The sequence below is a fragment of the Saccoglossus kowalevskii genome, chromosome 9 (genome assembly GCF_978046115.1).
Source record: "Saccoglossus kowalevskii chromosome 9, keSacKowa6.1, whole genome shotgun sequence".
NCBI classification, from domain to species: Eukaryota; Metazoa; Hemichordata; class Enteropneusta; family Harrimaniidae; genus Saccoglossus; species Saccoglossus kowalevskii.
The window spans coordinates 25,747,088-25,761,810 of record NC_140649.1 but is presented as its reverse complement, the minus strand read 5'-3'; the positions used below and the strand labels follow the sequence as shown (position 1 = coordinate 25,761,810).

Sequence of the window (14,723 nt, the reverse complement as noted above, 5' to 3'; positions counted from 1 at the left end):
TTTACCAACCTCTTTTTGTCAGCTATGGCTTCCCTTGTTCTTTCCATCTCCATCCCGGCCTCTCCTCATGTTTACAGTCCCCCTCAACCACTAATTTTTGGCTTCACATGATCTAACTTCACACCCATGTCAGTCTCTTTCTCTCGCTTATCATTTGTTTCAGCCTGCCCCTTCTCGTGCATGACCTCTTCCCCCTCCCTGGCCTCCTCTCATTACGACCCATCCAGGCCTCTCCAAATTGTTTACTGACTCTTTTTCACCTATGGCCTCCCTTCTTGCTTATGGCTTCTCCTGTCCACCCCTATTTGGTATACAGATCTTCCTGGCCTTCACTCACTCACTTAAGACACCTGCCAGTCTTGTCCGCTTTCTTATTGTCCATCTCTGCCTACCCCTCTTGCTTGCAGTTCCTTTTGGCATTCCACTTTTCATTACAGGTCCTCTCGGCTGCCTCATATTTTTACAACACATTCTTGCCCATCCCAATTGTTAATCAACCTTTCTTTGTTGCCTACATTCCTTCTCAGCCTCACTTTCTTGAATACAGACACTCCCATCCTCCCAACACATTTACGTTCCTTCTCAATCACTTGTTATTATTCTCAAGATCACAGTTCTAGCACCCACAACTATTCTCAGCCTACTTTGTTCCCTTGCTGACACTTCTGGCATGTCCCTCAGTCTTCCTTCTTGTTCATGGCTTTACCTGGTTCTCCATCTCACAACCTTTCTTCTCATTTACATTTTCTTTTTTTCAACTCTTGCTTGCAATCTCTCCTGACAGCCCCATCTCACTTATGGTCCGTCTCAGCCTATCCTTCTCGCTTATCATTCTTTTCGGCCTGTTCCTTCTTGTGTATGGGCCTAGCTCCTCTTCTCGCTCAGCATCTCCTGGCCTCTTCATTTTGCTTATGGACCCCTAAGCTTGCCTCCTCATTTATGGCTGCACCCAATCTCTCGGACATCTACCAGCTCACACAATGTCCCTCCCTGCCTTACCCTCTTGTGACCCCTCTTAGAATTCTGCACTTGCTTACAGGGCCTTATGAAGGTCTCCTATCTCTTGCAACCCATCCTGCCCTCTCCTAATTGAGTCCCCCCCCCGGCACCTCACACATATCTCTCCCGCTTACCATTGCTCCTGGCTCCTGTCCTCTTCTTCTCATTTACGACCCTTCCCCATCTATTTTACAGCCCATATCGAACTTGTTTACGACCCTTTCCAGCCTGCCCCACATGCTTACAGTTCCTCTCCTGGCCTTCACTCCTTATCCATTAGGCCACAGAGCCTTGGTAATTCTTTTCATGTGTGCAATACGTGATGGGTCGTAATCGGACTGGTCACTGAACTCAGTTTATTACTAGTAAATAAATTTATAAATGAGCAAATGAGCTAAAAATCAACTGAACAATCACAGCATGAGAACCCCAAATAACCTCCATGCAAATTGTATGTTTTATTAGAACTGCTCATAATTATTAGAACTATTCAAAAACAAATTCGGAATGTATTCTGTTGAAAACAGACTTTTTCAAAATAATAAGTATTCAAATTACATTGCCAAATCTTGATGATTTTAAAATATGGAATATTTTCCGTGACTTGATCCTCCAAGGAGAATTATATGTACAACGAGACCATAGGTTTGTCTATGTCATAATGCAAATAAATGCATCGGAAATGACACAGTCTGTGTGGTACCTTTTCAAAGTAATTCTGTTATGAGCTTAAACACCACATATATTAACGAAAAAGACTATGTGGGAAAGTAAATAATTTCATGAAATTTCAGTAAAAATCAAATGTGTCAATTTAAGCCGGTGTGGTTTCCAATGTGATGGTAGATTACATCAGTAAAGTGGTGATACAGTTCTTGCTGGTGGAAACAAATGTCAAAAGGGGTAAGACAATCATCATCTATATCTATGCCTAGTACTCATAACAGACAGACAGTTTGACACAGACCGGTGCGAGTTCATTTATGTTTTTGTGTTGAATGTGATCGGCCAATGCAAGTCAGAGATGCGGCTTTGGAATAGCTTTCGTTAAAACAAAATGAGTCTCAGTCGGCCATTTGCAGGGGAAACAAGAATGTTTTATTCATTGTTTTTATCGGACACTTTGTTATTTCATGTATACATATGCTCGTTTATTTAATCAATTCTATTTTTAACTTTAATAATAATAAACGTCATTGATACAATTATTTAAAAACACCGCTAATAATCATCATATAATTGATACATAAATTACACTCGTTAGAGCAGTTAGTTTTGAATGCAGTTTCTGATTTTGAGCCCATCGTTGACTATACAGTTCTATTCTATTATGTCAAGGCGTGTAGAGGAAGACACTCGGAAGGCAATTATTATATACTTTTCAGGTGGAAAGAGTTTGCGCAAGATGGCCAAGGAAGTTGGTCTAGCGACGGTTCAAATGATTGTGAGATTTCCGTTGCAGCGGTTGGTTTCATTCTGACAGGAGTTGCGACCGTCCTTGACTGAAGTCTACACTAGCAATCGGCGAGTTTATCGAATTGTGTCTATTTAGAATATTTGAAACTGGTATATGGTGAGTTGAAGAAGATGAAAATAAAAGTAGAAGATTCTAGGGAAAGATTGACTTGGCGACGAGTGTTCTGGCAAGCTGTCAATAGGACACATTCACAACTCTAATATTCTTAATATAAGTTCAATGACATAACAACAAACGTTATTGTAAACTGTAATTAGTATTAGGAGTAACACGCCTTTTATTTGATGTCATCGTCAAAATAAGTCTGAAAACCTTCGTAATTGTCATCGTCACTGGACATCTCGTTCACACATTCCGGAATGTTTGGCTGCGTAGTGGTTAAATAAGGCACTCTATCGTTAAAACCACTACTGTCAATTTCTTCATCCACGTTTTTTGGAGTCAGATATCCGCAGGTACTAGGATCACCAAAGTAGAATTCCTCGGACGATGCACGTACTCTGCAGGGGTTGTCTTTGGCCATCACGGACAGTTCAATGCTTTCCATGTTTTTATATCCCGCATTTCTTTTTGAGTTTAAAACATGTGGGTTGTTGAAGTAGTCATAAAACTGGCGAAGCATCTCGTCTAATTGATCCCGAAGCTGATCAAAATTCGGCCTCTCATCTGGGTCTTCCCGCCAACATTGCGTCATGAGTCCATACCTGGTAAAATGGATAGTTAAGGTTGGTAATATTATAGTAGATCGGAAATAAGATTTCTTTGTTTTTACCATCTACAGTGAGTACATGTTCGACATTTGTACAATGTAACGATGTATTTCATACCAGCTACATACTTGCATGGAATCCGTATCGATCCCGACGTGATACGATAACCGCGACACTTTAAAACTTTATTTTGTAAATTGCCGCTTCCGGTGAGACGGACAATCACGTTGTTTTAAATATTCAGTACAGAGCTGTTTTTGGTAGCTCATGTTGTCTTATAGGTTGTTATTTTCCCACCGTACCGAGAATGGTCATGTGCAAGTTTTCAGAATTATTAGTTTATTATTTATCTATTATTATTTATAATTTAAGTTACACATATTTCATCAATCTAGGATCACTATTTTGGCGACAAAATAAAGTTTTTGAATTATTCTTCAGGGAACACATTTATCAAATTTAACCTCACAGTTTATTCAGTTCAATTGAATGTATATACAACTTACATCACAGATGAGCAGCCGCGTGGTTTCGACATTCTATATCCGTTTCGCAAGTTTATCAACACTTCTCGTGGAGTCATTCCGGGATATGGTCGACCGCCCCTTGTAACAATTTCATATAGTACAATGCCGAATGACCACCTGAATACAAATTTAAAACAAAAACGTAAACAAAGCATAAACAATAAGCCACTAATAAAGATGCTCTCCATAACACAACGTCGAGTAATAATACAGTCACGTGACATGGTCTCTTACACATCACTTTGCGTGCTACAATTCCCTTCTAGGTTGGTTTCGGGACTAACCCAGTAGATGGGTCTCTTTTTGTCTTCAGGAAGCTCAATCCGACCTTGTAGATACACGTCATCAGTCAGTCCGAAATCAGTTATTTTGATTAGCAATTCTTCACCGACAAGAACATTCCTCGCAGCCAAATCGCCATGCACATACTTCTGGTTGGCCAAATAATCCTGAAAATATGTATAGAAAGATGTAGACGAAGTTCATGAATAACAATTACAAAGCGGACATTCAACGCGTAGTGTATACGGATGGAATATTAAATGTGACTCAATGATATTTATCGAATTATTGCCTTACCATGCCCATAGCGATTTGTCTCCCAATTTGGTAATAGTTCTTCTCACACAAGTTATAAATTGCATCCTCCATTTGGAATTTATTCTTAAAAACAGAGGAATAGAATTTCATCCATATCCGCTATACTATGTTCGTGGTTGGACAGTGTGCTGCATGATATTATATTGGGTCTAAGCCAGCACACTGTTACGATATACAACGACGCCTAGCATTCCTTGTTTCAGCTCTTTCACGGACACTCTCATATACGCTTGCCTCCGGTCCTCCATATAACGAAATAGTTATGGTTATGATACACAAAAGTTACATTTACCTTCTTGGATCGGCAAAGAAATTTCTTAAGATCACCATACTTCATATATTCGGTAATAAGAAGGTATGGCTCTTGTGAAGTGCAACATCCAAGAATACCCAAGATGTGTGGATGCTCCCCTATCTCTTGCATCAATTGAATTTCACATAGCATTTCTTCTTTTTGAGACTTGGCAGAACCTGTCATCGGGAAGGTTTATACAGATTATGGCGTATCAGATGGTCTTCCACTTGAATCATTCATAATCCGGATATTAAGATAGCCTTGTTCGAATGCATTGCATCATTGCCTTGTAGTTTGTTTCACATTGGATTATGGGTTAGTCAAAGTCAACTTTGTATAGTTCAGATAAAAAATTACAAATCTTGAAAATATGGTTATCTATGATTAATTCAAACAATTCTAAAAGACCAAAACATTATTACGCGTGATTTATCAAAATAAAATAAAATATGATAATTTCCCAGAATGAGAAATGACGTAGAGTCTGTCATTAAATATGAGGGTGAGTGACCCATATATACATCCTATTTCTTCCTAAGATTTGTTCTCCGCTAAATTCCTGTTTTAGTTTAAAATGTTCTCTAGACAGACAATTTTGTTGTTTGAATTTCTTTTTCATCTAACAGTGCTTTTGTAACATATCCGTCGTGCATCAGTAATGTCAGTATATTTTTACTCACTTTTCAATTTTTTAACCGCAACAAGAAGATCCCCATCTTTTCCAGCAATACCAGTTGCAACTGCCTTGTACACGACTCCGAAATTACCGCTTGCAAGTTCAGACACATATCGCAGACGATTTAAAGGAAATTCATACTTTGATACAAGACTGTGTCCTTCCCCGATAGATTGTTCATCTAAAATAAATGATAAAATATAAGTTGCGGACAAATTAACGTAGTACATTATAGAGTAAACTGTTGTAAGTGCTTTACTACACCAGTTGTACTAAGTTTGTATAATCATTTACATATCATAAATACCTTGTAATATGTCCGTTGTTCGATTTTGAACGTTTGTCCTTATCAGCCCTAATGCATTGGATCGCCTAGCAACGCATATTACGATTGCAATTAAAGCAATCAATAACGCGCCACCAGCGGCACTCACGCCAACGATGATGGCAGCAATCGGCTGTTCTGTCACGCTATTAGTCTCATTACGGTGTTCAGAATACAGTGATGTAGTTGGATGATTCGTAGGACTAAGTGACACAATGGATTGACGATACGTATGTTCTACAAGATATCAACAAAAACGATACATAATTGCAATCTTTAGATTGATGCATGACGATAAGGTAAAGAGAGTAAAACCAAAGACGCTAGAAATCTTTTTCTAGAAATCTTTTTCCAGTGTCTTTGGTGAACCCGACTTTTTTTTAGAAATGTTAACCTTCATTTTTTGATATTCTCTTCTCCCATATGTTGTCATCATACTGGCATTGACTTACTGGTGTGTTTGACAATCATCGATATATAAGATGAAAGTGCAGCGGAAAAAGAAACTGTGCAGGTCATTGTTGATCTAAATACTCGACAGTCGACTTTGTTGTCTGGGTTTTCTGTGAATTATTTATTTATTTAGTATGTAGTTTATTGTTTGAAAACATAACACTACTACACAGTGGAAAGACAGGACAGGATCAAAGGGAACAGTGGAGTAGAATAAGCAACCAACGCAATTTGCTCGATGGTAGCGCCATGCTGATACAGTACTTGTGTCTCTAATAATCCGTACTAAGTGTTACACTAATGGGTAAATTAAGGTAGACATAGTGTCATTACAAAGGTAACCAAAGTGAACAGATAATAAAACATTAATGTACCTAGTCTGTTATATGTGAATGCAAATGACGCTCCTCCTTTCGTGAAACTGAGCACCATATATAGGACACTGTACTGCACTACTCCCCACGGAAAATAACTTTCTTCCACTTTGAATTATTATGCAATCCAATAATGTAGTGAACGTATGCAATTTCTTACGCAATATGAGTATAAATAATATTTCCATAAATTAATACCTATTTATTATCCAATTTTTACGATATAAAAAGTTAAATTAATGTATCACCTGTTTTCTTGGCCACGGTTGTTGCATGTTGTGCGGCCGAGTTTCGTTTGTGTGTTGTGGTATACGCTGTTACTGTGTTTCGTTTGTGTGTTGTGGTATACGCTGTCACTGTGTTTCGTTTGTGTGTTGTGGTATACGCTGTCACTGTGTTTTGGTGATTTGTTTTTTTGGATTTCTTAGTAGCTTCATCGTTAGTTACTAACTCATCTTTAATGAGAGATAGCAGCGGATACCTCGAACTTCCTTGGTGGCAATTTGCATTGAAGTCGTCCATGTCAATAGTCCATACCATCGTTCCAGCCAACTGTTCTTGTTTGATCCAATTGATCTATCGCAAAACGAATTAGGAAATAAGTTGACATAATTCAGGGACGCTGACCATTATTGCGCGTTATGAATCACCACTGCAAATTTAGTTTTGACATTATTGATTTACACACATTTTGTCGTTCATCGCATCCGACATGTCACTGTGGGGGATTTATTATTTGTAACAGGGTAAGATAGGGATATGCGCAAGAATGCACGAGACGTAGGCGAGATCATTTAAATTTTTAAGCAAACATCCCTGTTCCATGTTAGTCATTACCTCGTTTAGACCCATCTCCGAAGTTAAGTTATATCAACGGGAAATTTCTTTGAATGAATTCACTTGCAAATAGAGGTTTATATTACCGTAAGAAAATGTAAAGCTATGACGTCATAACAACCTCTAATTTGAATAGTGGTGATTCATAACACGCAATAACGGGAAATGCGTAGTCCTTTATTTCAATTATTAAACCCCAGAACAATTAAATATACATGCAGACGAATTCGACAATGTGGTAGATGGGTTGTAGACGATTCTATTTCACTTACGCTGATAGATAATAATAATAACCAGGATTTCCTAATGTGAAAATTATAGAAAGTTCACAAAGACAGTACAGCGGGACTATCGACCGACGCGTAGCGGAGGTCGATGCGACGGCATACTGTCTGATTTAGAGAACTATTTTACGGGGTATTTTCATCCTACTATATAAGGAAATGCGAATTCCAAATATGGAACGATTACGCACCTAAGCGTCCTCTAATGATAAAAACAAACATGGTGGTCCCCTGGGTTTGACCGGACTCCATACAAAGAAGTGAGCTGATTCTGCTCTAAACCAAGAATTCGGCATTCATATGACGTATCCGTGGAAGGAAAGGGTGTATAATAATAAGTTTATTACGAGGATACCTCAAGGTATGCACTCGGACCTGAAAAGAGGCATGTTCCGAGGAGACATGTCTTTTAACGTTTTGTACTTATAGAAAACATTTTACTAATGAGCATTTGATTTCATACGAACCTTGTTACTGTAACTAACCAAGTCGTCATACCCTATCCATTCATTTCCATTCACAGCATACGGCACACTTTGCTCGGTATCCCAATATCGAGTTGCTCCGCTCTCCAGCAATATGCATATCTAATAGAAATAATTTATATAGATTATATAGAATTAAATTCATTTTTGACCCATAAACAAAAAAATGTTTTTAAGGCCGAAATATATGTTGTAAGCGTCGCAAAAGTGTTTGAATTATCTTGATGAATTTCGACGTTTGAATAATTTCGGTACGCCCTCTAGCCTCTGGATTACTTAGTGAGGTCAGAACGAAGGAGACTGTCACAATGTAGTTGTCATCGATTTAGTTTACCTCATAGTATGCCAGGAATCCTGCCTCGCCAGTGTAAGGACCAGCAGATCCAACTCCGCTAATCGGTGCTCCCATGCCGGTGTTTGATGAAGATAATATGAAATTTCTTCCGTATGTAGGCATGCCTACTAGTAGCTTTTCTCTCGGACAACCACCATTCAGCCAATTATTCACCGCCCATTCCTAGAGATATATAGTTAAGTTGTAGAATTACCCGGTGCTATAAGTCTTACTTTGACGGTTGGTTGGTGTATACAACGCGGGGTGTCCGCCATGTTCGAAGCACGACAAACTATGATCGTATGCTAGCATAATTATTGATTCATAATAATTGTAATAATAATTAATAAACTTGAACATACCACATTTAATGTTGCCGCACTGCCATTAGCCCCACGCTGTGCGTACAGGGGGCTATTATGCCTAGTAGTATATTCTCGTGCTCTGTGTAGATCGTATGACATCACTCCGACCCAGTCTAACACCCTGCAAAATACGCGAGAGTTCATATTCTTATTTGAGGAGATTTAGCTGAACTTTACCACCGCTTACATTCTTAAAATTGTCTGCATCTTTGATTTTACTTAAATGGGGAACACCCCCACTAGAAATCGGCTTTTGGCTTATATTACTGTACCCGTCCACCACACATACATGTGCGTATAGGACCATGTACGCAGGGAATGCGATGCAGTGGGAGCAGTGCAGTTACTATTAATAAATCAGATGTAAATTCACAGTATATATACCATGTGACTATAAGAATATTAAATTCGAAACAATATTTCCAAATTGTAATTAAGTAATTCCCGTGAGCCATTATCGTCACCCATACTTCAGCCCATTTCATCCGAGACAAAACACTATACTCAGAACCGTTCATCGACGATACATGCGTATCTACTCACTGGGATATCTCGTTGATTTCATAACCACCAGAAACGACATCTTCTCCTGCCGCAACGGCAGCGGTCAGCAAAAGTTTATCCTTGCCTGCAGGTATAGTCTCAGTTTCAATAGCATATCTGAATTCCTGGAAAACACAAACATTACGAGATTAATGTTTCAAGATTAAGCATGTATTTTAGTAATTGTATAAAGGAAATCCGATACGGGATTGTTAAAACCTTCTACTCCCTTTGAATTCAAATACAGCCTTTCCAAACGTCATCAATCGGTAGAATAATCCTACTGGTAAACAGTGGAGTATAAATGACTGGTTACCTGTAACAGTAAGGTGAATCTGTGCTTGTCCTCGGGTGGGCTATCTCGTGCTCCAGGGTACATCCAAACAATGTCAAAGCCATCAAAATTGTTATCACGTAAAAAGATGATAGTGGTTGAGATAAAGTGTTGTCGGTTGGCTTGAGTAGACACCATAGCCGATAGTTTCGTCGTGCCAAACGTCCATCCACCAAGAGAAATCAGGGTTCGCAGGTCAGAATTGCTTTGTTTGTGGTCATTAACCTTTTCCCACATGCCCTGAAACAATCAAACGTTAATTAGGTTCAGTATAATTTGTTGACATTATGTTATTTAGGGAATAAAGAACGCAATATTGAATGGGAAGAAAGGGTATGTAGCAAGATGATTAATCTTAATGATAAGTTTGCTTCAAAGCATTAAAACTTACATACATGCTGTTGTAGATAGATCAGGGAAGGATAATAGATTATAATATTCTGTTACCTAATTTGCATATTTATTACAGTTAGCAGATTTTTCTGTATCAGACATATACAAAAAGGTCATTCACGGTATCAAATACCAGACCAGAAATATGCCTTTATTAGGAGTGTTCTTATATTAGTTTTGAATCAATCAACTCAATTAATTTGCATAGTTGGCATGTCCGGTTGTTCATATTTAGCTCATATATCATATATGTTAGAATACATGTCAATGTGAGTTTGTAAAAACTGGCCGACTGGCAGTCATTTCCGTTTTTGGTTCTACAACTACATTTCTGTCACCTATGTAGTGTCGTGTTCTTTGATATTTAGAAAATGTGGCATTAATAGATACATGTTCATATGATTCTCTTTTTGATTTGATTGAAGGCCGTCTAGTGGACATCTTTTTGTTCCGAAAGCTGATATATTAGACATAGTTCTTTTTTAAAATTAGATTAAAATTATACAATTTTACGTGTAATACTTATGCATGCCGATTCGTTAGGTGATCGGACCAAAAATGGTCACTACTGGTAATTCTGCTTTCTGGTCATGCTACTATGTCGCCGATATTCAGTTATCGTTTTTGTCACATACAACAATTAATAGAAGCTATTTACGTGCATGTTTTACTAAAAATAGAGAGTTTCAATGTACACGGCATTAAATCGTTGATTTGTTCTCATCAAATACTTTAAAAAGTAGGTCCTTACCAAAATAATCTGTCTGAAAATGTGCATCTCATTTTTAAATTAAATATTTAATCTACAAACTGGTCCGGTGAAGAAAAACATTAAAAAAGAAATAGTTGTTTCATTTTTTTTAAATTCCTCACCTTCGACCAGTCAGTGGATTCATCGTTCCACTCATAAGCAATAATTTCGTGGTCATTATTCAGTTTGGCAAAGGCATACACGATATGGGTACACAGATAGGGGTCGATGTCCTCAGGTTTGAATGAACCAATCCCAGGACGGTATTGGGCCCAGTTTGAATAATAGCATACTCGCCTGAAATTACCGTTATAATCTGTAAAGAAACATGTTGTAAGATCAATAGAATGTTGACCATTCGAAAAACCCACAGAATCGTATTATGGTATTATGACATGTATTATGGTTCGTGTCTATATGTGTATATACATTGTGCACATGCTTCGAGAATGAACACAACTCATTATTAGAATGTTGAATCAACGATGCAAGGAAGACGCTTATTTAGCCATGCTTTATATGTTGAATTAACCACATTTTCAGGTGTCTGATGTATGTCTTGCTATGATGAATACAAGACATTCGTATTACCATCCGTACTAACCTTGTTGATGGCTAGTAGTAACCATGGCAAATAATAGTAAATATGTCAGCCAAGTCATCTGCAAGAAAACAAAATACAGTCCGTCATTAAACGATGATTTTTCATAGGCTCATGTTATGTCCCACTTCACGCACTTCACACTTCACGCACTTCACACTTCACGGCACTTCAATCAAAATGTTTTGACCACAGTGGTTAGCCTGTACACAATACTTTGTCGTCGGGATAATTGGGACATTCATTGCCAAAGTAACAACAAAAGTATGACACGATTTAATGTCTCGCTTGGAAGTTACAATATTTTACTAAATGCATGTGGATAAATGCAACATATTTAGACAAGGACGTGGACTTGTACACAGACTTGTGTCACAATATTGACAGAGATTCTCATACATGTTGCATTCCCATGATATTTGTCAAGTCATGCATCGTCAATGCAAGTATATTATGGGCATATATCCTACCGAATAGTAAACACATTATGTTTATAAATATGCTGTAGTAAGCATTTGCAGGGCTATTAGTCAGTAGCATGTTCCTTTGCCATCCCTAGATATTTAACAGAGGTTGTAAGTGAGAAGTTAGAGTTGGAAGCCCGGGTACATTTGTGACCGACTGTCTAGTAATAAAGTTTGATTGCTTTAAGTGAGCATTATATGCGTCGATGCAACCGGTACCTCTACAGTCTATAAAAAAACTCATGGTAGACATGCTATTCATAAGACCTGGAAATATAGGGATAGGGAACATGCCATACAAGTCGTGTCATGCCTTGTGTCATTAGCCAAATCTTGTCACATTTTTAGTACAAAAGGTCAAGGTTATACTATGTGTTTTTTTCTCAATATCACCACAATTGTAACAAAAACCAAAACCCTCGAAATTGACACGCGTACCCCCACAACATGGGTACAATTTCGGGTTAGAGTCAATGTCACAGTACGTGTTTAGTATTCAAACTACATGGGAAATACCTAGAGCCTTCAAACACGGCAAACATGCTTACCACTTGATTACATATTCAGTACAACAGGATTACAATTCAAAATATGTGTACCAATTATAACTACAAGGGGAAAATAGTAAATGCTTTCTTAATACTCAGTTACAAGAACAACGAGTCAAAGGTCAATGTCATATCGTGGCAGTGCAGGTGTAATGATCTATATCTCTATACTATGTAATTCAAATCCCGGCAACCTGATTGGTCCATGCAAGCAGACAGGCATTTTGATATCATGACTGGCTGTCGCTCACTATATTTTACAAAATATTTCATAAAATGGATTGATACACGAGATACACAGGATACCAATAAGATGGCTCATAACAAATGAAATTACCACACTCGTTTAATAAATTTGAGTGGCACATAAGATTTCCTTCATAACAGAGAGTTTTCACCTAGAAGGCAGCGAACAATATATAAATATTGCTCTGCGGGCAGGGCATTATCTAGATATTGCATTAATAATGCCTTGCACTGAGACAATCGACTAGAGAATGCCCCACAGAGGGAAAAGTTTATGCGCAGTATATGCGCAGTGTGTACTATATCTCTGAATCGCAATACGGTAAACTAACTATAGTCGGCGCTTATGCAAGACGATCGGTTATGCGAACTACGCTCTACGATCTTGAATACTCTCACGTAAACTACGATCTCTGCTGCGAAATAGACACATGGGATGAATCGGATATCAAATTTACGACCTTGCATTACCAAAAAATTGAACTACGCTCTACGATCTTGAATACTCTCACACAAACTACGATCTCTGCTGCGAAATAGACACATGGGATAAACAGGATATCAGTTCGCGACCTTACATTACTAGATTTTTTAGCACTCGTTTAACAAAGTTGATATAGTAGGGTCACTCATAAGATAACCTTTGTTTCTCAAACCATTGGAACTCTCAACAAATTCAACGAATTTACCACACAGACCGGATGTGGTACTGGTCCGTTCCATATAAAGTATGAAAACATGCAATTCAGGACGTCAACTGTCGGCATATTTAGACTGAAAAGCGAGGAATCTACAAAGACGCGTCCAACTGTCGCCAAGTATTTGAAAGTGGTATTATACATAGAAAACAGCAATTAATTTACTGACAAAAAATAATTAATTAATTATAAAAATAAATAACCAGAGCCGACGGTTACTGAACTGAAAAACACGTGTTCATCTCAATCACATTTTGAAGACACAAGTCGAAAAGAAAAGTTGGCAAACATTTTAACTAACCTGTTAAATTTTTCAACTGGAGTTCTTCTACGTTGTTTCCAAAGGCCAGTCAAGTGGCCAGTCAATCGCCCAGTAATCTTTTATCACGAATGTTATAACTTAATAATAACCTCCACAATTCGAAATAAGACCCGATATCCTCGATGAATATGTCTTGTCCGTATCCTGCTGGATCTTGTCAATACTTTCATCTCCTCATATAGCGCCCTCACAACAACTGGTGTGAGATTAATAATTAGGGATTCTGTCTGCAGAGCAATATTGTCCGTCCGCCATCTTGGTATAAACTCTCGTGTCGATTTTAGAGATTATGAATGTCTAGTAGGATATCTCATAAGCAACAAAAAACTTTTTAAACGAGTGTGGTAATTTGTTCCGAAACTGTACCCAGGTTTTGTGAGTGACATGATAAGTTTGTTTGTCAATTACGAGGGCTAATATGACCTTGAACCTTTGTACTAAAAATGTTATAAGTTCTTATGACACAGGGGACTTGTATGGTATTTTTGAAGTTGCTGAAACTCGTACTCAAGCAAACTAAATGAACGGTTCGACGTGTTTCATTGCTTGCCCCGAGGGTGGTGGTCATTTCAAGCACAATGTTTAAGAGTGTGTCGCCCAATTATATTTGACCTCATCCAATTGCAGACAACTGTTTTAGTCTCACATTTCCTTTTCCACCAAATGTCGTCGGATAAATCTGAGGTTGTGTGGAATCTATAAAAACTCGCCTCACGTGTGACCACTTCATTCTGGTAATTCTGAGTAAAAATCACGCATGCGTACGCTTAACATTGTTTTCAAACCTATCACGTTTCTGATGATTTGATTTATTTCTGGGTATGTACCTTATAACCTTCCTAAGTATGCACCCTATATTTTCAGTTAACATGTCAGTTTCATTCACACAAGAGGGCTTCATTATTTCACAGGTCTGTTATAACGTTTATTAGGATTAGGTTTCCAATAATTTAACTATTTTAGAGGGAGTATAAACAGCTGTCTCCAGTGCATGTCCAGCTCTTTACTGTTAATTCATGAAATAGATACAACAAACGCACATGTCTAACCGCTCGAGAAACATTCATGATGAAGATACTTGA

The 14,723-nt window shown here is 38.0% G+C and overlaps 2 protein-coding genes across 2 annotated transcripts; both read right to left on the bottom strand.

Moving 5' to 3' along the window:
* Positions 1 to 2,074: 2,074 nt before the first annotated feature.
* On the bottom strand, positions 2,075 to 13,819 carry LOC144342849 (tyrosine-protein kinase SRK3-like). Its single transcript, XM_078005718.2, is given in 7 exon segments — positions 2,075 to 3,180; positions 3,693 to 3,830; positions 3,948 to 4,162; positions 4,293 to 4,376; positions 4,600 to 4,784; positions 5,289 to 5,437; positions 13,806 to 13,819. Coding segments are annotated over 7 exon segments (1,212 nt in total). The 3' UTR covers positions 2,075 to 2,753.
* Positions 5,575 to 13,648, bottom strand: LOC100376602 (chitinase-like protein 3). The gene is made up of 10 exons (XM_085503532.1): positions 13,621 to 13,648; positions 11,367 to 11,424; positions 10,885 to 11,078; positions 9,601 to 9,858; positions 9,285 to 9,409; positions 8,739 to 8,862; positions 8,377 to 8,559; positions 8,025 to 8,144; positions 6,685 to 7,012; positions 5,575 to 5,846 (listed from the first exon to the last, which is right to left on the bottom strand). Exons 2-10 carry the CDS (start codon positions 11,422 to 11,424, stop codon positions 5,575 to 5,577), a joined length of 1,662 nt encoding a protein of 553 aa, XP_085359658.1. The 5' UTR covers positions 13,621 to 13,648.
* Positions 13,820 to 14,723: the final 904 nt, after the last annotated feature.